At 42.8% G+C, this 26,211-nt stretch overlaps 1 protein-coding gene across 2 annotated transcripts in view; it reads left to right on the top strand.

Annotated features, from left to right (window-relative positions):
- Window positions 1-8,307: 8,307 nt before the first annotated feature.
- LOC129820094 (lysophosphatidylcholine acyltransferase 1-like) overlaps window positions 8,308-26,211 on the top strand; it is a 70,890-nt gene continuing 52,986 nt past the window's right edge. The window contains exon 1 of one of the 2 annotated variants that reach the window (XM_055876947.1): window positions 8,308-8,608. In XM_055876947.1, the coding sequence (XP_055732922.1) occupies window positions 8,532-8,608 (77 nt within the window). In that variant the 5' untranslated portion in view covers window positions 8,308-8,531. The remainder of the gene's footprint in view (window positions 8,609-26,211) is intronic. The other variant, XM_055876946.1, reaches the window with a different exon arrangement.

The following is a 26,211-nucleotide window of genomic DNA, read 5'->3' as shown; positions in this document are numbered from 1 at the left end:
ACGCTAGCTTTACTACCTAGGGGCAATTGGTCAAAGCTATAGTGATTGTTATCATCATTGAGATTGAAAATTCTCGTGACAGTAACCCCACCCACTTTGCCAAAGCACAGCCCCCACACCACAAGAGGGATATCTTCAAACCACCAACTTATTACCCTGAGACAAGGCAGAGTATAGCCCATGAAGATCTCCCCCAAGGCATGAACCCGAGGTGGGCGCCAACCCGGTCAGGAAGATCACGTCAGTGACTCAACCCACTCAAGTGACGCACAATGCCCCCGTGCACAAAGCAAGGTCCATGCAGAAATGGTTTGTCAAGATCGGTGTGGAAGAACTTGACTGGCCTGCACAGAGCCTCAACCCCATCAAACACCTTTGGGTAGAATTGGAACGCCGATTGTGAGCCAGGCCTAATTGCCCAAAATCAGTGCCTGACCTCACTAATGCTCTTGTGGCTGAATGGAAGAAAGTCCCTGCAGCAATGTTCCAACATCTAGTGGAAAGCCATCCCAGAGGAGTGGAGTCTGTTATAGCAACAAAGAGTTGATCCACTCTATTAATGCCCATGATTTTGGAATGAGATGGTCGACGAACAGGTGTCCACATACTTTTAGTCATGTAGTTGTCATGACGTTGCCTGTTTGGGTACATCAAGCCCCATCCCCCTCTCCCTGCCACTCCCTGCCTCCCCCTTTCCTCCTTCAACTCATGCTGTGGCCAGAGAGATGTCGTAAATTCCTGAGAATCTCCTCATGGACACACAGTATAGCAGAGGGTAAACTTTCATAGAGAACAAAGGGGTTTCTTCCACCTCACAGAACTGGAGGTACGAACACATTTCATGTTCCTGAAAAAGTATAAAAGATCGGTGAAGATTCCAGCTATTAACTTGTTCGTTTGTCACAACTTGGGAAACTCATGGGAGACTGTGTGGCTACATTACCATACCGCTGTTTATATAATAGCCTCAGATATGAGGTTTACATCTAATTGTTGTATAAGATGAATGAGTGAGTATGATACTGTTTGTATAATTGTGTAATATGATTTTGGACTGTTTAATGAAGAAAAATCAAATCCCTTTTGATTTGAACTAAGTTCAAGAGCCCAGTTGGGTCAGACATCCTGGGACAGCCCCTTTCTGCAATCCTAATAAAAACCCAACAATGAGAAATTATCACTAGACCATGTTTTTCTCCATTAGGAGGGGAACGAAGGTTGTGGACAATTGCTGAGTCTTTTAACCATACCACGTGGTGAAACTCTTAGACTATACCGACAGAATAAGAAAAAGTCTTTGATATTGATTACCAGTCTGCAGCTAGGAATTTGGTATCATTGAACGCGAAGAACGACAACCGCTGAAATCTCCATTCTATAACGAATGTCACTCTGAACTATCAACTATAACCACGACAGAGAGAGAGAGAGAGAGAGGACGAAACTCTCCAACAGAAACTAACTTTTCACCAGCGATCAAGACGACACACTGAGCGTAAATATATATATATATATATATATATATATATATATATATATATATTGATTGCAATTGTTCCCGAATGAGTGAGTAAAGGATTAGCATGTCAATTGTTATAATTATGAACTCTGTAGTGACTTCTTGGTTGACCTCCCCCATTTTCCCTTTGTCTAACAAGCCGCCATGCCGGTTCAGCCCACTAGGGCATATTCTCCTCATTTCATGTAACCATTTTAAGTTTGTTTGTTTGTTTATGCATTTCTGTGAATTACTTAGTTAGTAATAAATAAATGATTTAAGACAATTGATGTATGGATGACTCATAGTGAAGACTGGGTTCGTGAAGATAACCAACAATTTACGACGTTTGGAATGAGACTAACGTGAGGTAAAATAAATAAATCATTAATCAGAAGACTATTGATCAGATATGAAAATATCTGAAAGGTTATATTGGGAAATTATAACTTTGTAATCTGAATACTTTCCCTGGTGCCCCAAATTCATAGTTAATTAGTTACGTTATTAATCAGTTGATCGCGTAATCCCTAATCACAGGAATCTTTGATAAAAACTAAGTCTTCAATTTAATGATAGCAAAGACACGACATAGTGTATATATACAGTGGATTCGGAAAGTATTCAGACCCCTTGGACTTTTTGTTATGATACAGCCTTATTCTAAAATGGATTTAATAAATGTTTTCCCTCGTCAATCTACACACAATACCCCATAATGACAAAGCGAAAACAGTTTTTTTTGTTGTTTTTTTTGCTAATGTTTTTAAAACTGAAAAATTAAATACCTTATTTACATAAGTATTCAGACTCTTTATTATGAGACTCGAAATTGAGCTAAGGTGCATCCTGTTTCCATTGATCATCCTTGAGATGTTTTTACAACTTGATTGGTGTTCACCTGTGGTAAATTCAATTGATTGGACATGATTTGGAAGGGCACACACCTGTCAATATAAAACCAAGCCATGAGGTCGAAGGAATTGTCCGTAGAGCTCCGAGACAGGATTATGTCAAGGCACAGATCTGGGGAAGGGTACCAAAACATTTCTGCAGCATTGAAGGTCCCAAAGAGCACAGTGGCCTCCATCATTCTTAAATGGAAGAAGTTTGGAATCTCCAAAACTCTTCCTAGAGCTGGCCGCCCGGCTAAACTGAACTATCAGGGAGAAGGGCCTTAGTCAGGGAGGTGACCAAGGTCCCGATGGTCACTCTGACAGAGCTCCAGAGTTCCTCTGTGGAGATGTGAGAAACTTCCAGAAGGACAATCATCTCTGCAGCACTCCACCAATCAGGCGTTTATGGTAGAGTGGCCAGATTGAAGCCACTCCTCAGTAAAAGGCATATGACAGCCTGCTTGCAGTTTGTCAAAAGGCACCCAAAGGACTCCAGAGTGCTCAGTGGAGAAGGTTCACCTTCCAACAGGACAACAGCTCTAAGCACACAGTCAAGACAACTCAGGAGTGGCTTCGATACAAGTCTGAATGCCCTTGAGTGGCCAGCCAGAGCCCGGACTTGAACCCAATCTAACATTTAGGAGAGACCTGAAAACTAGCTGTGCAGCGACGCTCCCCTTCCAATCTGATAGAGCTTGAGAGGATCTGTAGAGAATGGGAGAAACTCTCCAAATACAGGTGTGCCAAGCTTGTAGCGTCCTACCCAAGAAAACTCAAGGCTGTAATCGCTGTCAAAGGTTCTTCAACAAAGTACTGAGTAAAAGGTCTGAATACTTATGTCAACGTGATATTTCAGTTAATTATTTGTAATAAATTTGAAAAAATTTATAAAAAATACTATTTTTGCTTTGTCATTATGGGGTATTGTGTTTAAATTGATGAGGGGAAAAAACTATTTAATCCATTTTAGAATAAGGCTGTAACGTAACAAAATGTGGAAAAAGTGAATGGGTCTGAATACTTTCCAAATGCAGTGTATATGTATTTTTATTTATTTTACCTTTATTTAACTAGGCAAGTCAGTTAAGAACAAATTCTTACTTCCAATGACGGCCTAGGAACAGTGGGTTAACTGCCTTGTTCAGGGGCAGAACGACAGATTTGTACCTTGTCAGCTTGTTAGCCTACACTAATTGCATTAGTGAGACGTTTAGCCACATTCTGAATTTGTCTACACAAACCAAAGCCCATTGACTTATAACCAGATAGTCATGACCTTGTTACAGTAAGTGCTAGAGACGGATGTTTGGTGTTGGAGGTGCAGGATGCACTGCAGTTACGTATCACATGCAAAGGGAAAGTTACACGTCTGCTACTTTGCAGTCCAACCAAGGCACATTTATTGAAGAATAAATCAAATGTTCAAGCACTAATCAACCACTTTTGAATAAAAATGGAAGATGAATAAAAAAATATGTGCTTAGGTTATCAATACGCCTTATCAATACAACCACCAGTTCTATTTCCATTTCCTTCCAGTTTGAAGGGGGAGGGAATGGATCTTAATTTGCCAAATATTTTTCCAATATCATCTATCTTTTTCAATTATGAATCCAGGATTACTTTCTTGTCAAAAGCTTTCTCTCCAGGACAAAGACACATAGTAACATTATTAAATAAGCACAGTGCAATATTGACATCCCACTATGTGCAAACATCTGAGCTTTGGAAACCGGTATGCCCACTTTGAGATGTTTTATCAGTAAACAATAACCCAGACAACTGCAATAACCACCCATCCATCTCTTTCAGTACTGTGTGATTCAAAGTTGACTACTCTGGTGTGTGTGTTTGTGTGTGCGCGCATGTGTGTGCATTCATTTCCAAGCCTGGCAGGCAGTAGTAGTATGGATATTATTGGCCTCGTGGATGGTTGGCTTTATGGACTGGCATGAAAGTAAATCAAGCTTATGGTCACAGTCACACTAGGAACCACCCTGTCAGTGTGTGGTTTATGCTGGTTCCTTCACTGGGAATTATTATTCGAGAGGGTGGATAAGATGGATGATGAGGAGACCTGGCTGACGACTGTAGCACGTTTTGGGAGCATGGAGAGGCCAGAGATAGTCAGACTAGTACATTGGGCAAAAGAACAGATGGGTATTGGCGAAAGGCCATCAGTGCTGTGTTCTGCAAGCAGCACAGTGGATGAAGGCACGGCGTGAGCATGGTGAACGGATAGACGTGGTTATGGAAGCCAAGAAGAAGGAGAAGAGCCGAGTGCAGTGGGAAGATGTGCTTTGAGGAAGAACGGCGCCAAGTACGAACCGTATTTTGCTGTCTCTGATGGCTCAGAAATTGAATCTGACGAGAGTGAGGATGAATTACTTGTGGTAAGCAGGTGTGGTGAAGACCTCAGAGTCCGAGCCTCGCACGGTCATGCAAAGGAGAAAGTGGATCGCTGCCTTTTGGCTGATCCATATGTAGTATCAGGCTGGGTAGAAAATAAGTTGGGTATTGTTCAATCGGTGAAGGTAGCTCAAAGTGGACTTCTAATGATTTTCTGTGTTTCTTCTGTCCAGAGGGAGAGGGAGCTTCACGTCACGTGACTAGGAACAAGACATGTGACTTACATTGCTCCCACGAAGCAGGGCACCTTTGAAAGGAGTGATTCCTGGGGTGGCGTTAAGTGTTGAGGTGGAGCAACTGAAATTGGAGATTCCCTGCATCTGTGACGCCCGCCGTTTGGTGGAACGCAGACCTGGTGGCAAGAGTGGTGAACTAAGACACTGTCTGTCCTTCTGAGTTTTGAAGCAGAGTCTTTACCTGATAAAGTCATGTTAGGACATGTCAGTTATCCCGTGAAAGCTTTTGTGCCAAACCCACCATGGTGTTTCAGATGCCAAGCTTATTGCCATGTTGCAGCAGTGGTTGGGAGGGAGATTCCGAGATGTGAGAAGTGTGCAGGACAGCATGGGACAAAGGAATGTGTAGTATCGGTGGAAAAAACTGTGTGTCAATTGTAGGGGTGCCCATGTTGCTGGGGATCAAAAGTGCCCAGTGCGAGAGAGATGGGTTGAGGTTGCCTGGGTCAGAGTGAACAGAAGGTGTAGTATGCTAAGGAAGTGAAGAGAGTAGAGGATGATGGGTCAAGGGTGAGTAGTAGGCCTAGGCCAATACATAGTGATAAGAATTTGTGCTTTAGTAAGGTTGGGTTCTTAGCATCCATTGCCATGGTTATCAACTCTACCGCAGAAATGGAACGTAAATCACAGAGAATATATGTTGTGGTGGCAGCTGCAGATAAGACTTGAGTGTACAATGTTTTACTACAGGAGAGTTACAAGGTGTGTTGAACAAAAGAGTCCCGTCCTCCAGTTAGGGTCAAAGTAGATGATTTAGCATGTTTTTATGAAATAGTGGTAAATAGGTGTAGGGTTAGTTGGAGCTGCCCCCCCCCCCCCCCCCCACTACCGCACAGTAGGTGGCGGCATGCACATATACAATTTGAGAACGCCATGATATAAAAGAAGTAGAAGAATAATTATTATTTGGCTAGGATTGCTAGCTAACGAGAAGTCAGATAGGAAGTGATGACACGAAAGCGTAAGAATGGCACTCTTAAGATTAGAGATTCATCTCCTGAGTATAAATCTTTGTTCGAGGTGCACATACCTACGTCTCCTGATTACAAACCAAGTCATCTTACTTATAGGTCTTCATGCTCTCTTGAGAACCTTGATGATCTCGAAATGGAGTCAGACGGCGGTGGTGAACACTGGTTGAGCCAGTCCTGGATGAAGTGCGACGACTGGTGTAGTGGAGACTTCCAATATTTGCCCTGAGAATCCTACCAGAGATTAATTTGGACCGGTAGGAGTGAGATTACTGCTTTTTGTCCTACCCAAACATTGTGTCGGGCTGAGTAAAGGACAAACTGGGAATGATTATACCTGTTAAACATTCGAGAAGTGATTTAATTATTATTATTTTTTTGTATTAGGTGCTTCGAGTCATGTGGTTCAGTGCTCAACCTGTGGCGTGCTTTGCTCTCCGGAGCAGGGCGCCGCTAAAATGAGTGATCAGTGGGGTAGCGTTGAGTGTAGAGCTGGATCAAATAAAAAGGAATATACCAAGTGTTTGTGATGCCCGCCGTTTGGTGAGACGTAGACCCGGTGGCAAAGGCGAGACAGAGAAAACCCTGTTTGTCTTGTTGAGCTTTGACACAGAGTTTCTACCTGATAATGTCAGGTTAGGTTATATTTGCTATTCTGTGAGGGTCTATGTTTATAACCCGCTTCGGTGCATTAAGTGCCAAGGATTTGGACATGTTGCAGTGTGTAGAAGGGAGATCCCACAATGTGAGAAATGGGGCAGAAAGTTTCCTATGCTGAGGCAGTGAAGAGAGTAGAGGATATCCCAGTTGTGGAAAAAGTACAAAATGTTCATACTTGAGTGAAAGTAAAGATACCTTAATAGAAAATGACTCAAGTAAAAGTGAAAGTCACCCAGTAAAATACTACTTGAGTAAGTCTAAAATGATTTGGTATTAATTATACTTAAGTATCAAAAGTAAATGTAGTTGCTAAAATATACGTATATAAGTATCAAAAGTAAAAGTAAAAGGTAATAATAATTGAAATGTCCTTACAAACAAAGCACTTGTTTTGAGTGAGTCCGCCAGATCAGAGGCAGTAGGGATGACCAGGGATGTTATCTTGATAAGTGTTACGATTTTGAAAATGTTCTTTCCTGTTAGGCATTCAAAATGTAACGAGTACTTTTGGGTGTCAGGGAAAATAGTAAAAAGTACATGAAGTACGAGTAAAAGTTGTCAAAAATAGAAATAGTAAAGTAAAGTACATATACCCACAAAAAACTACTTAAGTAGTACTTTAAAGTATTTTTACTTAAGTACTTTACACCACTGGGATAGCCCGAGGGTGAACGAGTCAACTGGGAGGCCCATAGTGAGTAGGCCTGAAGAGAGAGAGCCAGAGAGGATGAGTTTTAGTAAGGTTGGATTTCTTGAGTTTCTTGCCATGGTGATCACCTACACTGACTGATAGAGCGGAAATCACAGAAGATAGATGTGGTAGTTGCAGCAGCAGAGAACTATTTGGGTGTGAGAGATTTAAGTGCAGAAGATCTACAGGAAGTTTTGAGAGAAGGGGTTCCATTCTCCCAGGCCAACAGCCTGGTGTAGGATCATTTAGGGCCCAAGTAGTGTATAAGGGGGCGGGGGTTTTGGGGGATAGTGTATAAGTGCAGGGTTAGATGGTGGTGCAATATAAGTTTTTCCCATTCCCCTTTTCCCTTTTTTTTTGGGGGGGGGGGGGGGGGGTGACCAAAATTTGCAATCCGCACTCCGACCTGCGAAAGGCAACAATACGCAACACACCATCTAGTCTGCTGGAAGCCACATGAAGAATAATACTTATTCTTTAACTGATGATCCTGCTGCCATTTCTCTGACAGGGCCTCTCCTGTCAGATAGAGCTACAACTTTCAAAGAAAACAATTCTAAATGATTATGACATCCAGCCTGAATGAACAATAATGTTGAGCTATTTTCTGGATTATTGTCACCTACAGCTACATAAAGTTTTTATATATTAAGGTAAACAAGAGAGACCCAAAGACGTCAAACTGAGTAACAAATTGACAGGTGGGTCAAGTGAGAGTGCAAGCACTACATCTTCACACTCATACGCACTCAAAGGTATCTGGCACATCTCAAAGACACATTCCAGGAAAAGAAGTCATGTCCCACAAAACTCACATCAGTTGTCCCTGTGTGTGTCGTGACTCGTGTGTGTGTGGCATGTGTGCTGAAATTCTGGCACCACTGTAAAAAAGATCCAACACCTTCCAAAGTGGTCAGTGTATGGATTGCTACTACGCATGCGCAGTCCCAGTACATTGAAATTAGCCATCCTCCCTTCCCCGCCCTGATGTTTCTCGAGCATACTTATCAGTGCCATCAGTACATGTGTAGCTAGCCTAGAAAGTCAGTTTCAAAGAAGCATTGCCTGTTTATTGTGGAATAGAAAAACCGTTGCGAACTGAAGTGTTAGTTTATTTGTTTTCAGTTATGAAGTTGCCAGATGAGCAGCATTCTTCCTTAGAGATTAGAGATGGGTCGGATTTGCCAACCCCTTTCAGAAATCCTTTCGTTCACGAGTTACGATTCACCCCCTTGGAGAAAATCAGGGTAAGCAACCGTTTAACTTTTGCCGAAATCTTATTTAATGAACATTCAAATATGTTCTAATGTTATATTTTGCCAGCTAGTTTGTCAGTTAACGGCACTCTGTGCTACAGTAGCTATCAGCTAATTAGCATGCTAGTTAGGTACCTGATGTTCTCTACCCACCAAGTTTTCTGTGCCTTTCAAGCGTGCCGCTGCATGTTATGGTCGAAACTGGTAGGTAGAATAATTGGTATATATTGACCATAAACCACATGTAGGGACTAAACTAAAAGCTATACATGTGGTGTATTTTATGGAGATTTGATTCTATCAAGAAGAGTTTTAATTTACATAACATCAGAGCTAACTTTTTGTAGCTATTGAATTGGTTATCTTGATTCTCGTAATTTGCATTTCAAACGTTTGCAGTGGATTTCCATGTCCAATAGCAGTTAACTGTAAAACTGTCCTAAATGACTGGGCAGCCTTCACTGTTCAAGGGAGGCTTGTCTACTGAGGCTTTAGAATAGATCTGGGTCACACAAAAAAGATAATTGAGTCCCTGTGTTTACATTAAATGTTCCATGCGTTGTCTTTTGCCCACCTCTCTCACTCTGTCATCTCCGTCTGTCTTCCTTCCATCTCAATTCAGTTCAAGGGACTTAATTGGCATGGCAAACATATGTTAACATTGCCAAAGCAAGTGAAATGGATAATAAACAAAAGTTAAATAAACAATAAAAAATGTACAGTAAACATTACACTCACAAAAGTTCCCAAAAAATAACAACATTACAAATGTCATGTGTATGTACAGTGTTGTAATGATGTGCAAATAGTACTCAAGGGGAAATAAATAAACAGAAATATAGGTTGTATTTACAATGGTGTTTGTTCTTCACTGGTTGCCCTTTTCTTGTGGCAACAGGTCACATCTTGCTGCTGTGATTGCACACTGGTATTTTTTTTATTTTTTTTTGTATTTATTTAACTTTTATTTAACTAGACAAGTCAGTTAAGAAAAAAATCTTATTTACAATGACGGCCTACCAAAAGGTCTCCTGCGGGGTTGGGGTCTGGGATTAAAATAACAAATACATCAAATAAAAATATAGGACAACACATGCATAGTCACTTTAACTGTACATTCATGTACATATGTACATACTACCTCAATTGGGCCGACCAACCAGTGCTCCCGCACATTGGCTAACCGGGCTGCTTCTTCATTGTGTCCCGCCCACCACCCGCCAACCCCTCTTTACGCTACTGCTACTCTGTTCATCATATATGCATAGTCACTTTAACCATATCTACATGTATATACTACCTCAATCAGCCTGACTAACCGGTGCCTGTATATAGCCTCGCTACTGTATGTAGCCAAGCTACTGTTTTTCAATGTCTTTCTACTGTTGTTTTTTTATTTCTTTACTTACCTATTGTTCATCTAATACCTTTTTTGCACTATTGGTTGGAGCCTGTAAGTAAGCATTTCACTGTAAGGTTGTATTCGGCACGTGACAAACTTTGATTTGATCACGACAAGAGTGACAACACTACATGAAGAGACTTAAGACCACAACTTAGCAGAGCAGCAACACAACATGACAACATGGTAGCAACAAAACATGGTAGCAGCACAAAACAGGGCACAGACAACAGCTTAGGGGGCTCTTCTCCAGGTTCATTCCTTTGTATGTGATTGATTAGTTATGTAAGGTTTGGGAATTGCTTCCTTTTTAGGTGGTGGTAGAATTTGTAGATAATTAGCGGGTATCTGCATAAATCTGTTCTGCATGCATTATTTGTGAATTCTTGGTTGGTGAGCGGGACCCCAGACCTCACAACCATAAAGGGCAATGGGTTCTATAACTGATTCAAGTATTTTTAGCCAGATCCTAATTGGTATGTCAAATGTTATGTTCCTTTTGATGGCATAGAAGGCCCTTCTTGCCTTGTCTCTCACATCGTTCACAGCTTTGTGGAAGTTATCTGGGGCGCTGATGTTTAGGCCGAGGTATGTATCATTTTTTGTGTGCTCTAAGGCAATGGTGTCTAGATGGAATTTGTATTCGTGGTCCTGGCAACTGGACCTTTTTTGGAACACCTTTATTTTTGTCTTACTGAGGTTTACTGTCAGGGCCCAGGTCTGACTGAATCTGTGCAGAAGATCTAGGTACTGCTGTAGGCCCTCCTTGGTTGGGGACAGAAGCACCAGATCAGCAAACAGTAGACATTTGACTTCAGATTCTAGTAGGGTGAGGCCGGGTGCTGCACACTGTTCTAGTGCCCTCGCCAATTCCTTGATGTACATGTTGAAGAGGGTGGGGCTTAAGCTGCATCGCTGTCTCATCCCCCGGCCCTTTGGAAAGAAATGTGGTATTTTGTCCTGTAGTTCATTCACTGTAATTGGAGAATCAAATGGGTTCTTGTTGTCTTTAATAGTTGATTTGTATTTGATCATGTATATGTTTTTGCTGTTTGTTCTTTGTTATAGAGCCAAAAAGATTAGAGAAGTGGTTTATATCCCTACATCTCCGTTTTGGATAACTCTTTGTTGTTAGTTTAGAGTTTTCCAATTTTCCCAGAAGTGGTTAGATTCTATGGATTCTTCAATTACATTGAGCTGATTTCTGATGTGCTGTTCCTTCTTTTTCTGTAATGTATTGTTATAGTGAAGGCGTAGACTCAGGTTTTCTGTATTGTTTTAGTGATTCACCATAGTGAAGGCGTAGGCTCAGGTTTTCTGTATTGTTTTAGTGATTCACCATAGTGAAGGCGTAGGCTCAGGTTTTCTGGGTCTCTGTTTTTGGTTGGATAGGTTTCTCAATTTCTTTCTTAGGTTTTTGCATTCTTCATCAAACCATTTGTCATTGTTGTTAATTTTCTTAGGTTGTCTGCTTAAAATGTTTAGATTTGCTAGGGAAGCTGAGAGGTCAAATATACTGTTTAGGTTTTCTACTGCCAAGTTTACACCTTCACTATTACAGTGAAACCTCTCCCTCTATGCTCCCTCAATTTACCCCTCTCTTCCCCTCTCTGTGTATGTAGTAAGAATAATTGACTCTGTGCCAATATGTGATGGTCAGTCAATCACCAGATCAATATGGTCACATGCACACAGTTGTCCCCTTACTCTCTGTTTAGCCTTTCACACACAGCCTTGCGGCTTGTTCATGCATTTGTCAGTATCTGACCATGCTGCAAAGGACAGAATGGCTGTAGCATATGGCATCATTCAGCAAATGATCTATTTTGCTTGCACCAAGTCTGTGTGTAGCTAGTTAGTATTCTGATGAGTGTGACTTATGGTTTGTGTGGACTTAGCGTTCTTTCTGGAAGTGCAGGAAATGTGGTTTGTCCCGTTCCTGGCTTCATGGGCTCTCTGCTCTCACACAGCCCCAGGACCAGGGTGTGTCCCAGTCACTCATCCATATACTGTACACTACAGCAACGCACTCCAATAGGTTTTCCTCCTGTAGGTTTTCACTCCAACCCCGGTTGTAACTAATCCGATTCAGCTTATCAACCAGCTAATTATTGGAATCGGGTGTGCTAGGTTGGAGTGTTTGTTTGTTTTTTATTTCAACTTTACTTAACCAGGTAGGCCAGTTGAGAACAAGATCTCATTTACAACTGTGACCTGGCCAAGATAAAGCAAAGCAGTGCGACAAAAACAACAACACAGTTACACATTGAATAAACAAACGTACAGTCAATAACACAATAGAAAAAGTCTATATACAGTGTGTGCAAATGATGTAAGATTAGGGAGGTAAGGCAATAAATAGGTCGTAGTGGCGAAGTAATTACAATTTAGCATTAACACTGGAGTGTGAACTAGAGGTTGAGAGATTTATGATTTTTCAACGCCGAGTCCGATTATTTGAGGACCAAAAAAAGCCGATACCGATTAATTGGACAATTTTATATATATATTTGTAATAATGACAATTACAACAATACTTGAATGAATAATGATCACTTTTATCTGAACTTAATATAATACATAAATAAAATCTATTTAGTCTCAAATAAATAATGAAACATGTTCAATTTGGTTTAAATAATGCAAAAACACAGTGTTGGAGAAGAAAGTGAAAGTGCAATATGTGCCATGTCAAAAAAAGCTACTGTTTAAGTTCCTAGCTCAGAACATGAGAACATATGAAAGCTGGTGGTTCAATATTCCCAGTTAAGAAGTTTTAGGTTGTAGATATTATAGGAATTATGACGTGTCGACTATTTCTCTCTATGCCAGTTGTATATCATATAGCTTTGACTATTTGATGTTCTTATAGGCACTTTAGTATTGCCAGGCAAATTGATAGGCTTAAAGTGATAAACAGCGCTGTGCTTCAAGCATTGCTAAAAGCAGCTGGCAAAACGCAGTAAAGTGCTGTTTGAATGAATGCTTACGAGCCTGTTGCTGACTGAGCGGTGGTAGGCAGACTGCTCTATCAAATATCAAATCATAGTCTATCAAATCATAGTCTATCAAATCATAGTCTATCAAATCATAGTCTAGTCTAATAGTCTAATAAACGCAGTAATACGAGCCGTTGGTCATTAATATGGTCCGGAAAGTATCACGTTGAAAACAAAATGTTTATTCTTTCAGTGAAATAAAGAACCGTTCCGTATTTTATCGAACAGGTGGCAACACTAAGTCTAAATATTGCTGTTACATTGCACAACCTTCAATGTTATGTCATAATTATGTAAAATTCGGCAAATTAATTACGGTCTTCACACAGTTCGCAACGAGCCAGGCGGCCCAAACTGTTGCATATACCCTGACTCTGCTTGCACTGAACGCAAGAGAAGTGACACAGTTTCCTAAGTTATTATTGCCTTCTAACATGAATTTCTTTGAACTAATGATGTTTATGGTTAGGTACATTTGTGAAACGGTTGTTTTTTTCCCGCAAATGCGCTTTTGTTAAATCATCACCCGTTTGGCGAAGTTGAAGTAGGCTGTGATTCGATGATAAATGAACAGGCACCACATCGATTATATGCTACTCGGGACAAGCTAGTTAACCTAGTAATATCATCAACCATGTGTAGTTAACTAGTGATTATGTGAAGATTGATTGTTTTTTATGATAACTTTAATGCCAGCTAGCAACTTACCTTGGCTCCTTACAGCCACAAGATCCTTTTGACGCTGCACTCGCGTAACAGGTGGTCAGCCTGCCACGCAGTCTCCTCGTGGATTGCAACTCGCGTAACAGGTGGTCAGCCTGCCACGCAGTCTCCTCGTGGATTGCAACTCGCGTAACAGGTGGTCAGCCTGCCACGCAGTCTCCTCGTGGATTGCAACTCGTGTAACAGGTGGTCAGCCTGCCACGCAGTCTCCTCGTGGATTGCAACTCGTGTAACAGGTGGTCAGCCTGCCACGCAGTCTCCTCGTGGATTGCAACTCGTGTAACAGGTGGTCAGCCTGCGTAACAAGTGGTCAGCCTGCCACGCAGTCTCCTCGTGGATTGCAACTCGCGTAACAGGTGGTCAACCTGCCACACAGTCTCCTCGTGGATTGCAACTCGTGTAACAGGTGGTCAGCCTGCCACGCAGTCTCCTCGTGGATTGCAACTCGTGTAACAGGTGGTCAGCCTGCCACGCAGTCTCCTCGTGGATTGCAACTCGTGTAACAGGTGGTCAGCCTGCCACGCAGTCTCCTCATGGATTGCAACTCGCGTAACAGGTGGTCAGCCTGCCACGCAGTCTCCTCATGGATTGCAACTCGTGTAACAGGTGGTCAGCCTGCCACGCAGTCTCCTCATGGATTGCAACTCGTGTAACAGGTGGTCAGCCTGCCACGCAGTCTCCTCGTGGATTGCAACTCGTGTAACAGGTGGTCAGCCTGCCACGCAGTCTCCTCGTGGATTGCAACTCGTGTAACAGGTGGTCAGCCTGCCACGCAGTCTCCTCGTGGATTGCAATGTAATTGGCCGTAATCGGCATCCAAAAAGGCTGATTACCGATTTGTAGTAACTTGAAATCGACCACTAGTGTGAACCTACAGGACAGTTGATCTCCAGGAACAGGGTTGGAGAGCCTTGCCCTACAAGGTCAGGAAACTGGCCTCCATTTTGGCACAGAACATTTTGTGCCAGCAGTGGAAGATAAACACGGCAAACAAGTTTACTCCTGCAGCAGGAGGCATGCTTTACACACAAACTGCACACAGAGACAAGGGGCAGAACATGACTCGATAAAGGAGCAGAAAGGATTGAGACTTTGGAACAGCGTTCAGCTTCTGAATCTGGTGCTAATTATTTCAGTCTCTGGATCTAGGCCAAGCCTCAGGAAATGTGCATTTCTATTCAATTGTATCATGAGCACGTTGACCTTTAAAAAAACAAAGTGTATTTCTTAGAAGACAGCGTATCCAATTGCATTGTCATCGTTTGTTGCATGTTTCTGTCAAAGATTAAATCTAAATTATTGTTAAACTCAGATCAAGGTCATAGTTAGGCTAGTTGGACAGAAAGGTGCTGGAGGCTACTTGGGCCCATCAGAGACGTGAAGGTTGCTAGTTGAGTCAGTAAACTGTAGCAGGTGTCTATCTTAGTCTTGTTCTCACTAGCCTACTACCTGCTGTTACTGTGAAGGTGTCAGTGTGTTTTCCGTTCTATGTACACACACTGGTTAATTTAAGAACCGTCTCTCTCTGCCTGAACATAAACACTACTTTCCTTCACGCTGCTGACAACAGATCCTTATGACTGGGTGATGCTTGTGTCTGTCACACCAACACGTGTAACCACATTCCTCCCTCGGGCCTCTCTCGCTCTCTCCCAGATGTCCTGTTTTGAAGAGGAGTTTACAAAACAACAAACACCCCATATGAATTAACGTCACAATCAACCAAATAAAGATGTCACTAACTTATTGAACAGCTGAGGGGTCTGTATTGTAGTGACTCGTCTCTGTCTGCCATTTTGCCTAATGATAGTCTTTGCATTCTTTGAGGTGCCTGTGTGTGTGTGTTGACATTAGGGTTAGTTTTGTGTTTGTAGGATCCCCATTAGCTGCTACAAATTCATAGCTTTAACTAATTATGACAAATGTTAAGAACATGTTGAGCAATGTAATAAAGTAATGACTTTTCAAATAAGTTACCTTACACGTTATGTTGGCTGACAATTTGTTAGATACACTGTCCTTAAGAACCACATAGCATATCATTACAGCAGTATATACCGGTATGTTAGCTAGTTACCTAACGTTAGTTGGCTACTTATACATCAAACTTGCCAGTATATTAACTATATGCTATCTAACTACCCAACGTTTATTGACCTGATTATTCCCGTCATTCTTAGCTTAGCTAAATGGTATAGTCCTTGTGCGTTCTCAATGGACATTCGGGCGCTTTCATAAATTCAGTCTGGCTATCTACTCCGATTTCAGAGCACTCTCGTCTGAGTGTACCAGAGCATTTATGCATTTATGAGCGCTCAACGCCCGTTTGAATATGGCTGCTTTTAGGAAACGTCGGCAAAAAAGCGTAATTAAGTTGTTGCCAGCATCACAGTTAGTCACCAACGCTATGGATAACATGACAACTGCCTAACCAGCTCTGCAAGTGCAGGTAAAATTGTCAGTGGTCTCATTTGTCTTGAAGTAGCTAGCCAACGTTAGCTTGGGTGCTTGACTGCCACTAAGGTCAGAACGTTCAAATTACCTCTACTCCTCGGCCGGTGTGTCCAGTGTGCGCTCCGAGAGTGAACTGAATTTACAAATGGACAATCTGACAACAAGCTCTAAATTTACGAGCGCACTCTGGCACTCCTCATTGAATTTAAGAACACACCAGATTCTCCATATACTCAACTAGTCTAAAGAAGTCCTTTAATTAGCACAACAGTTTTCAGCTGTGCTAACGTAATTGCAAAAGGCTTTTCTAGTGATCAATTAGCCTTTTAAAATGATAAACTTGGATTAGCGAACACAGCGTGCCATTGGAACACAGGAGTGATGGTTGCTGATAATGGGCCTCTGTACGCCTATGTATATTCCATTAAAAATCAGCCTGTTTCCAGCTACAATAGTCATTTACAACATTAACAATGTCTACACTGTATTTCTGATCAATTTGGTGTTATTTTATTGGACAAAGAATGTGCTTTTCTTTCAAAAACAGTGACATTTCTAAGTCACCCCAAACGTTTGAACGATAGTGTGAAATATATATGAGTGTGCAACTTAATTTTTTACATTTGTAGCTTACAGTTCATTCGCCGTTAGTCAGCACCTCTAGGCTAAATAATTTTCTCTGGGTGTGTGCCAGCTCATTCTTTTTGTTAGTCTTTTATCCATAACAATATCTAGGCGTCCCCTAGTGTCCAAAAGATCTCTCAAATGTCACATTTTGAAGTCTTTATTTTCATGCATATAACTTATCAGCTAGCATTTATCAAATGTTTTTTGTCACATGCACGGAATACAACAGGTGTAGACATTACAGTGAAATGATTATTTACAAGCCCCTAACCAACAATGCAGTTAAGAAAATACCTAAAAAAAAGTAGGCGATAAGAATAACAAATCATTGAAGAGCAGCAGTAAATAACAATAGCGATGCTATATACAGGGGGTACCGGTACAGAGTCAATGTGCGGGAGAACCGGTGTCGAGGTAATTGAGGTAATATGTACATGTAGGTAGAGTTATTAAAGTGACTATGCATAGATAATAACAGAGAGTAACAGCAGCTTTCCGGGGGGGGGGGGGGTTTGCAATGCAAATAGTCTAGGTAGCCATTTGATTAGCTGTTCAGGAGTCTTATGGCTTGGGGGTAGAAGCTGCTATTTAGGAGCCTCTTGGACCTAGACGTGGCGCTCCGGTACCGCTGTGTGCAGTAGCTGCTGTGCAGTAGCTATGACTAGGGTGGCTGGAGTCTTTGACAATTTTTAGGGCCTTCCTCTGACACCGCCTGGTATAGAGGTCCTGGATGGCAGGAAGCTTGACCCATGTGATGGGCCGTACGCACTACCCTCTGTAGTGCCTTGCGGTCGGAGGCAGAGCAGTTGCCATACCAGGCAGTGATGCAACCCGTCAGGATGCTCTCGATGGGGCAGCTGTAAAACCTTTTGAGGGTCTGAGGACCCGTGCCAAATCTTTTCAGTCTCCTTAGGGGGTAAGGGTTTTGTCGTGCCCTCTTCACAACTGTCTTGGTGTGCTTGGACCATGTTAGTTTGTGGACATCAAGGAACTTGAAGCTCTCAACCTGCTCCACAACAGCCCCGTCGATGAGAATGGGGGCGTGCTCAGTCCTCCTTTTCCTGTAGTCCACAATCATCTCCTTTGTCTTGATCATGTTGAGGGAGAGGTTGTTGTCCTTGCACAACACAGTCAGGTCTCTGACCTCCTCCATATAGGCTGTCTCATCGTTGTCGGTGATCAGGCCTACCATTGTTGTCATCAACAAACTTAATGATGGTGTTTGAGTCGTGCCTGCCAGTGCAGTCATGAGTGAACACGGAGTACAGGAGGGGACTGAGCACGCACCCCCGAGGGGCCCCCGTGTTGAGGATCAGTGTGACAATGTGTTGTTACCTACCCTTACCACCTGGGGGCGGCCCGTCAGGAAGTCCAGGATCCAGTTGCAGAGGGAGGTGTTTAATCCCAGGGTCCTTTGCTTAGGGATGAGCTTTGAGGGCACTATGGTGTTGAACACTGAGCTGTAGTCAATGAATTCTCATGTAGGTGTTCCTTTTGTCCAGGTGGGAAAGGGAGTGTGGAGTACAATAGAGATTGCATCATCTGTAGTTCTGTTGGGGCGGTATGCAAATTGGAGTGGGTCTAGGGTTTCTGGGATAATGGTGTTGATGTGAGCCATGACCAACCTTTCAATGCACTTCATGGCTGCAGACGTGAGTGCTATGGGTCGGTAGTCATTTAGGCAAGTTACCTTGGTGTTCTTGGGCACAGAGACTATGGTGGTCTGCTTGAAATATGTTGGTATTACAGACTCCGACAGGGAGAGGCTGAAAATGTCAGTGAAGACACTTGCCAGTTGGTCCAACTTCCAAATAGTATCCGTAAAGTTTGTAGAAACATGTCAAACAATGTTTATAATCAATCCTCAGGTTGTTTTTAGCCTAAACAATCGATAATATTTCAACCGAACAATAGCTGATGGTTTGTTGGCGGATATAGCAGGATTTCTTATAAGCTGCCGGGTTAGAGTCCCGCTCCTTAAAAGCGGCAGCTCTATCCTTTAGCTCAGTGCGAATGTGGCCTGTAATGCATGATTTCTGGTTAGGGTATGTTTATTTTTATTTCATTTATTTAACCAGGTAGGCTAGTTGAGAACAAGTTCTCATTTACAACTGCGACCTGGCCAAGAATAAAGCAAAGCAGTTCGACACATACAAAAACACAGAGTTACACATGGAATTAACATGACATAGATTTTCTTCAACTGTATTATTGACTATATACAGTGTGTGCAAATGAGGTGAGATAAGGACGGTAAGGCAATAAATGGGCCGTGGTGGTGAAGTAATTACAATATACCAATTAGATACTGGAGTGATGGATGTGCAGAAGATGAATGTGCAAGTAGAGATACTGGGGTGCAAAGGAGCAAGATAAATACAGTATGGGGATGAGGTAGTTGGATGGGCTATGTACAGGTGCAGTGATCTGTGAGCTGCTCTGACAGCTGGTGCTCTAAGCTAGTGAGGGAGATATGAGTCTCCAGCTTCAGTGATATTTGCAGTTTGTTCCAGTCATTGGCAGCAGAGAACTGGAAGGAAAGGTGGCCAAACGAGGAATTGGCTTTGGGGGTGACTAGTGAGATATACCTGCTGGAGCGCGTGCTACGGGTGGGTTCTGCTATGGTGACCAGCGAGCTGAGAGAACGCGGGGCTTTACCTAGCAGAGACTTGTAGATGACCTGGAGCCAGTGGGTTTGGTGACAAGTAGGAAGCGAGGGCCAGCCAACGAGAGCGTACAGGTCGCAGTGGTGGGTAGTATATGGGGGTTTGGTGACAAAACGGATGGCACTGTGATAGACTGCATCCAGTTTGCTGAGGAGTGTTGGAAATTTTGTAAATGACATCGCCGAAGTTGAGGATCGGTAGGATGGTCAGTTTTACGAGGGTATGTTTGTCAGAATGAGTGAAGGAGGCTTTGTTGCGAATTGGAAGCCGATTCTAGATTTAGATTTTTGGATAAACCTGCTTTCAGTTCGTCCCATTTATTTTCCAGGGATGGAACGTTAACTAGCAGGACGGAAGGCAAGGGCAGATTAGCCACTTGTCACTTGATCCTCACAAGGCACCCTGATCTCTTTCTGCGTAATCTCAGTTTCCTTCTCCAGTGAATGCCAGGGATCTGGGCCTGATCAGGGGTCTGTAGTATATCCCTCCCGTCCGACTCATTGAAGAAGAACTCTTCGTTCAGTTCAAGGTGAGCAATCGTAGTTCTGATGTCCAGAAGCTCTTTTCGGTCATAAGACACTGTAGCAGCAACATTATGTACAAAACAAGTTGGGAACAACGCGAAAAAAACTAACTAAATAGCATGGTTGGTTAAGAGCCAATAAGACGGCAGCCCTCTCCTCTGGCGCCATCACAAAAAACAAATAAAATCACATTTTTTATTATAGACATATTTTGCATGTTTTCTTAAGTGTTTGAGATTAGGTCCCTGTATGGTCAAAAACCTCTTCAAATATGCAACATTTTAATTTCTTATTTTTTTAATATTTTTTTTTACATTGGATAAAAGTAGAGACTCAGAGCTACAAAATGGTGTATCATACACTGCATCTGAGGAAACAATGGGAAAGTAATTATGCTTTGAATGTTGATCAACTTGTGAACTCACTTTTGAGAAAACAGTCCTTTCAATGTTTTGGCACTACTATTGGAGAGCCCTTCTTTGTCTACAATCATTCAGCGTTGTTCACACCCTCTTAAGCCTTAGCCTCACCCATCTCTTTAAGGGTTGATCCGTGCGTTCTGTACTAACTTGCCAGCTACTTGCAGACATCTAAAAGAGAGTGAACAGCTCACTGAACATCATTCGCCCTAGCAGAGCTGGTTAGGCTGCTTTGTCATCCAGAGCGTTGGTGACTGCAACTGTGCTGTCAGATTGTCCGTTAGTAAATTCAGAGCGTGTCGTGTTCAGAGCACACACTGGACGCTCTGGCGAATAAGTAGGGTTGTTCCGAAAGCTCTGACCTCACTAGTCAAGCACCCAAGCTAACATTGGCTAGCTACTTCCAGACATGTAATAAGAGAACACCCCACTCTGACCATTTTACTCCCTCTAGCAGAGCTGTTTAGGTAGTATTCATGTTATCCAGAGTGTTGGTGACCGTAACAGTGCTGCTGGGAACAAATAAATTACGCTTTGTTGCCGATGTTTACTGACACCGGACATATTCAACCGGAGTGTTGAGCGTTCAAAAATGAATCAGTTATTCTGCACTCTGGCACCCTAAGATGAGTCTTTTGTTAAGAAATATAGCTAGCTAGGTAAACAATGAATCCCAACGCATGATGTAACATTAGTTAGTGAGCCAACCAGCTAACGTTAGCTAGCTAGCTAACAGTACAATAACTTGAAATGAAAATACTTGGAGTGGAGTCTTTTGTTAAGACATATAGCTAGCTAGCTAAACAATAGACCATAATCACAACTCATGACGTTACTACCCTGCATGAACCTGCAGGTAGCTAACCAACCAAGTTCTATGAATGTAACTAGTCAAGCAAATGTGTCTGAGATACGAAGAATAAGATCATACACCAAATGTTAGCTAGCGAGCCAGCCAGCTAACGTTAGCTAGCTAACAGTACACTTTAACTTGACATTAGGTTTATGCAGTTTTACCAAGCAATACATACATAAAAAAGAAGCTGCGTTTGACACGTTACCTAGACATACTGACCAGCTCCAATACACAGACACGTGCTATATGGCAGACCAATACAAGCTCATCTCTCGGCATGTCCAGCCCACTCATTATCTCATCCAATCATGACTAGCGGGAAGGTTGCTCGCTTTTTCTGTGGCTAAACCAACTAGGCTCGTAATTTACCAACTTTATTCGTATTTACAGAAGGCATACAAGTTTGATATTAAGGCACATGAAAGTTCACATGTTCGAGAAGGCGCATATCTGCCAAAAAACACATTTTTACAAATAAAGAAAATTGGGGTTCAAACAGCTCTCCTGTGAAGTAGTGATTTGCGACATACACCAAGTTTCCTGAATCTGGTCACATATGTTTATAGCACTTAAAATATCTTACAGTTAGGCGCTCACTCGCTCTCTCTCATGTCACAGGCAGAAAGCTGACAGGCTCCCAGAGGCAGTGCCATGAAAGGGCCCCAGCTCACTCAATTACCCCTCTCCAACAGCCAGAAGCAGAGATTAGGATCTGGCTTCACTGAACTGACCAATCAGCAGTGAGGTTTGGCAGGCAGTACACTCTGTGGCCCCTTGAACACATCACCCTATATCACCAACAAGTTCATCACTCCATCTAGTGGAGAGGTGTGTCATGCGCTACGCCTTTCAGTGAATTGGCTAGCAGAGATGTGAACAACCCCCCCCCCCCCCCCCCCCCATCTCCTGTTAGGAGGGGGGGCAGATTTTATGACTTCACAACCACCGTAAATTCCTTGCAGAGGCACTTGTCTCCTTGACCATGCCGTATGGGATAGAGAGGGTCACAGTAGAACAAAGGAACTCTCACGCCAAATTCTACTACATCCCAGAATTTGAGAATTGAACAATATTATTTTTTTGGAGAATGTGTAAACGGTCGGTGGAGAAGCCAGCTTCGACCCGGTCCGTTTTGTTTCATGTTTGTGACCTCATGAAAGACAATACATCACATTAAACAGAGTTTTGGTATACAGGTTCCTCAGTTATGAGGCTTGCATCGAATTCTTGTATAAAATGAACGAGTAAAGATGAAACTATTTGCGAAATGACCATTTTAAAATGAGAATTGGCCTCCCATGTAAAATGTAACTAAGTCAGTAGCCATGCCTAAGTGAATAGACATTGGTTGGAAATTGTGAACCAAACTCTTTTCCGCTCTTGAATAAAAGCCTCCGTGACAAAGTTAACTCAGTTCCAAATATCGGGAGGACTTGTCCACGTTGAAAAGGGCTAATTTCAACTATACAGGCCAGGAAACGTGAGAGCTTGCTCCACACGTCAAATGGTCTGAACTCTGAACTATTGATCACCTAAAGAAGTGCATACTAAACTAGCATATATCAGACTGCAGCTGAACATATGCGCAAATCTAGTACGAGAACACTAACCAACGAGGAAGAATCTCCAGAGTGAGATGAACCTCTCAGACCACGTGAACCTCTCACATGACGACCCGGAAGAATCTACAAAGGACGATGGCGACATCGACTGTGCAAACCAGAGCCTCACATCATCAGCTCAACTATCGAAGCCAGCTTCACGTAAATACAATGCATTGCTTTTCTGAATGAGCGTTTGTTAGCGGCATATGTATTTATGTGAGAATAGTTTCCCAGGTCCGATAGAGACCCATGTTCCTTAGTCTATCTTCCAAAACCCCCTTTTCTTCTCTCTGAATCTATTGTGTTATAACCAAATTGTTTTTGTTTAGTCCACTAGGGACGGTATTTAGTGTATAATGTTATTATGTATTATATATACTGTAATTGTTTATTTGGTTAGTAAATAAATAATTGAGCCAATTTGTGTATGGATGATTCATAGTAGAGTCTGGGTTTGTGCAGATAACCAAGAATTTTACGACGTTCAGATGAGACTGGCGGAAGGTAATAATTAATTAATAGAAGACTAATTAATCAGATATTAAAATATCTGAAGAGTTATATTCAGAATATTATGACTCTGTAAACCCAAATTTTCTGTCGTGCCCCGACTTCCTAGTTAATTAAATTGACATGATTCATTTAATCGCGTAATAACAATTACAGAGTATTGATTGGATAATAAGTCTTCACTTTTAATGATAAGTCAGAGACATGACAGGTGTCAATGCACAGGTCAGGCAAATCCATCTCCCAAAACACAAACCTGGTAGAAATTCTGAAAACAGGCAAAGGGAATATAAGTAACATTTTTTACAATTATTTTTCCCCCTGTCAGGATTCGCACGCATTTTATATAATTTCACAAACCATGTTGAGGGCTGTTTTTTTTATTTTTTATTTTTTAATAATTTTTTTCTCCCCTTTTCTCCCCAATTTTCGTGGTATCCAATCGCTAGTAATTACTATCTTGTCTCATCGCTACAACTCCCGTACGGGCTCGGGAGAGACGAAGGTCGAAAGCCATGCGTCCTCCGAGGCACAACCCAACCAAGCCGCACTGCTTCTTTAACACAGCGCGCCTCCAACCCGGAAGCCAGCCACACCAATGTGTCGGAGGAAACACCGTGCACCTGGCCCCCTTGGTTAGCACGCACTGCACCCAGCCCGCCACAGAAGTCGCTGGAGCGCGATGAGACAAGGAAATCCCTCCGGCCAAACCCTCCCTATCCCGGACGACGCTAGCCCAATTGTGCGTCGCCCCACGGACCTCCCGGTCGCGGCCGGCTGCGACAGAGCCTGGGGGCGAACCCAGAGACTCTGGTGGCGCAGTTAGCACTGCGATGCAGTGCCCTAGACCACTGCGCCACCCGGGAGGCCCAGAGGGCTGTTTTTAAACTAATCCTGGTTTGATAATTATTGGTTTGATAACAAACAACATTGTTCAGTCATCTTACCTAGCTAGCTAACAACCTGGTAACTTGACAGTAGGTCTAGGCTAATTTCATTGGCCCAGGAAGAAAGGAAAATGGTCTGCTACTCATAAGATGTGCTTCAAAGGTAGGATTCATGTAGTCCATGCCCAGCCAATCAAAATTAGTTTTCCCCTGCAAAACGGCTTTATTACAGACGGAAATCATTCTCAGCCCCCGCCCCCCACCAGACCAAACCATGGAAAAACAGCCCCAGACCATTTTTCCTCCTCCACCAAACTTCACAGTTGGCACTATGCATTGGTGCAGGTAGCGCTCTCCTGCAATTTGCCAAACCCAGATTATGAAGCGTGATTCATCACTCCCAGAGAACGCGTTTCCACTGCTCCAGAGTCCAATGGCGGCGAGCTTTACACCACTCCAGCCGCTACTTGGTATTACACATGGTGATCTTAGGCTTGTGTGTGGCTAATCGGCCATGGAAACCCATTTCTTTAAGCTCCCGACAAACAGTTATTGTGCTGACGTTGCTTCCAGAGGCAGTTTGTGAGTTTTGTAAGTGAGGACAGATGATTTTTCCACGTTACGCACTTCAGCACTTGGCGGTCCTGTTTTTGTGAGCTTGTGTGGCCTACCACTTCGCGGCTAAACCGTTGTTGCTTCTAGACATTTCCACTTCACAGCAACAGCACTTACAATTGACCGGGGCAGATCTAGCAGGGCAGAAATTTTATAAAACGACTAGTTGGAAAGATGGCATGCTATGACGGTGCCATGTTGAAAGTCACAGCTCTTCAGTAAGACCATTCTACTGCCAATATTAGTCTATGGCGATTGTATGGCTGTGTGCTTGATTTTTATACACCTGTCAGCAATTGGTGTGGTAGAAATAGCTGAATCCACTACTTTGAAGGGGTGTCCACATACTTTGTGTGTGTGTGGATATATATATAATCTCAGCAAAAAAAGAAACGTCCTCTCACTGCGTCTATTTTCAGCAAATTTAACGTGTAAATATTTGTATGAACATAAGATTCAACAACTGAGATAAAAGCTGAACAAGTTCCACAGACATGTGACTAACAGAAGTGGAATAATGTGTCCCTGAACAAAGGTGGGGTCAAAATCAAAAGTAGCAGTCAGTATCTGGTGTGGCAGTCAGTATCTGGTGTGGCCACCAGCTGCATTAAATACTGCTGTGCATCTCCTCCTCATGGACTGCAGTTCTTGCCAGTTCTTGCTGTGAGATGTTACCCCACTCCTCCACCAAGGGAAGGGTACCACATGAGGGAGCAGGCTGTCTTCCCTGTAACGCACATCGTTGAGATTGCATGCAATGACAATAAGATCAGTCCAATGATGCTGTGACATACCGCCCCAGACCATGACGGACCCTCCACCTCCAAATCGATCCCGCGCCAGAGTACAGGCCTCGGTTTAACATTCATTCCTTCTACGATAAACACGAATCCGACCATCACCCTTGGTGAGACAAAACCGCAACTCGACAGTGAAAAGCACTTTTTGACAGTCCTGTCTGTTCCAGTGACGGTGGGTTTGTGCCCATAGGCAACGTTGTTGCCGGTGAGGACAACAGGCCTACAAGCTCTCAGTCCAGTCTCTCTCAGCCTATTGCGCACAGTCCGCACTGATAGAGGGGTTTTGCGTTCCTGGTGTAACTCGGGCAGTTGTTGTTGCCATCCTGTACCTGTCCCGTAGGTGTGATGTTTGGATGTACCGATCCTGTGCAGGTGTTGTTACACGTGGTCTGCCACAGCGAGAATGATCAGCTGTCCGTCCTGTCTCCCTGTAGCGCTGTCTTAGGCATCTCGCAGTACGGACATTGACATGTATTTCTCTGGCCACATCTGCAGCATGTCTAAGACA

The sequence above is a fragment of the Salvelinus fontinalis genome, chromosome 22 (genome assembly GCF_029448725.1).
Source record: "Salvelinus fontinalis isolate EN_2023a chromosome 22, ASM2944872v1, whole genome shotgun sequence".
Classification (NCBI taxonomy): Eukaryota; Metazoa; Chordata; class Actinopteri; order Salmoniformes; family Salmonidae; genus Salvelinus; species Salvelinus fontinalis.
This window is presented reverse-complemented; position numbering and strand designations above follow the sequence as displayed.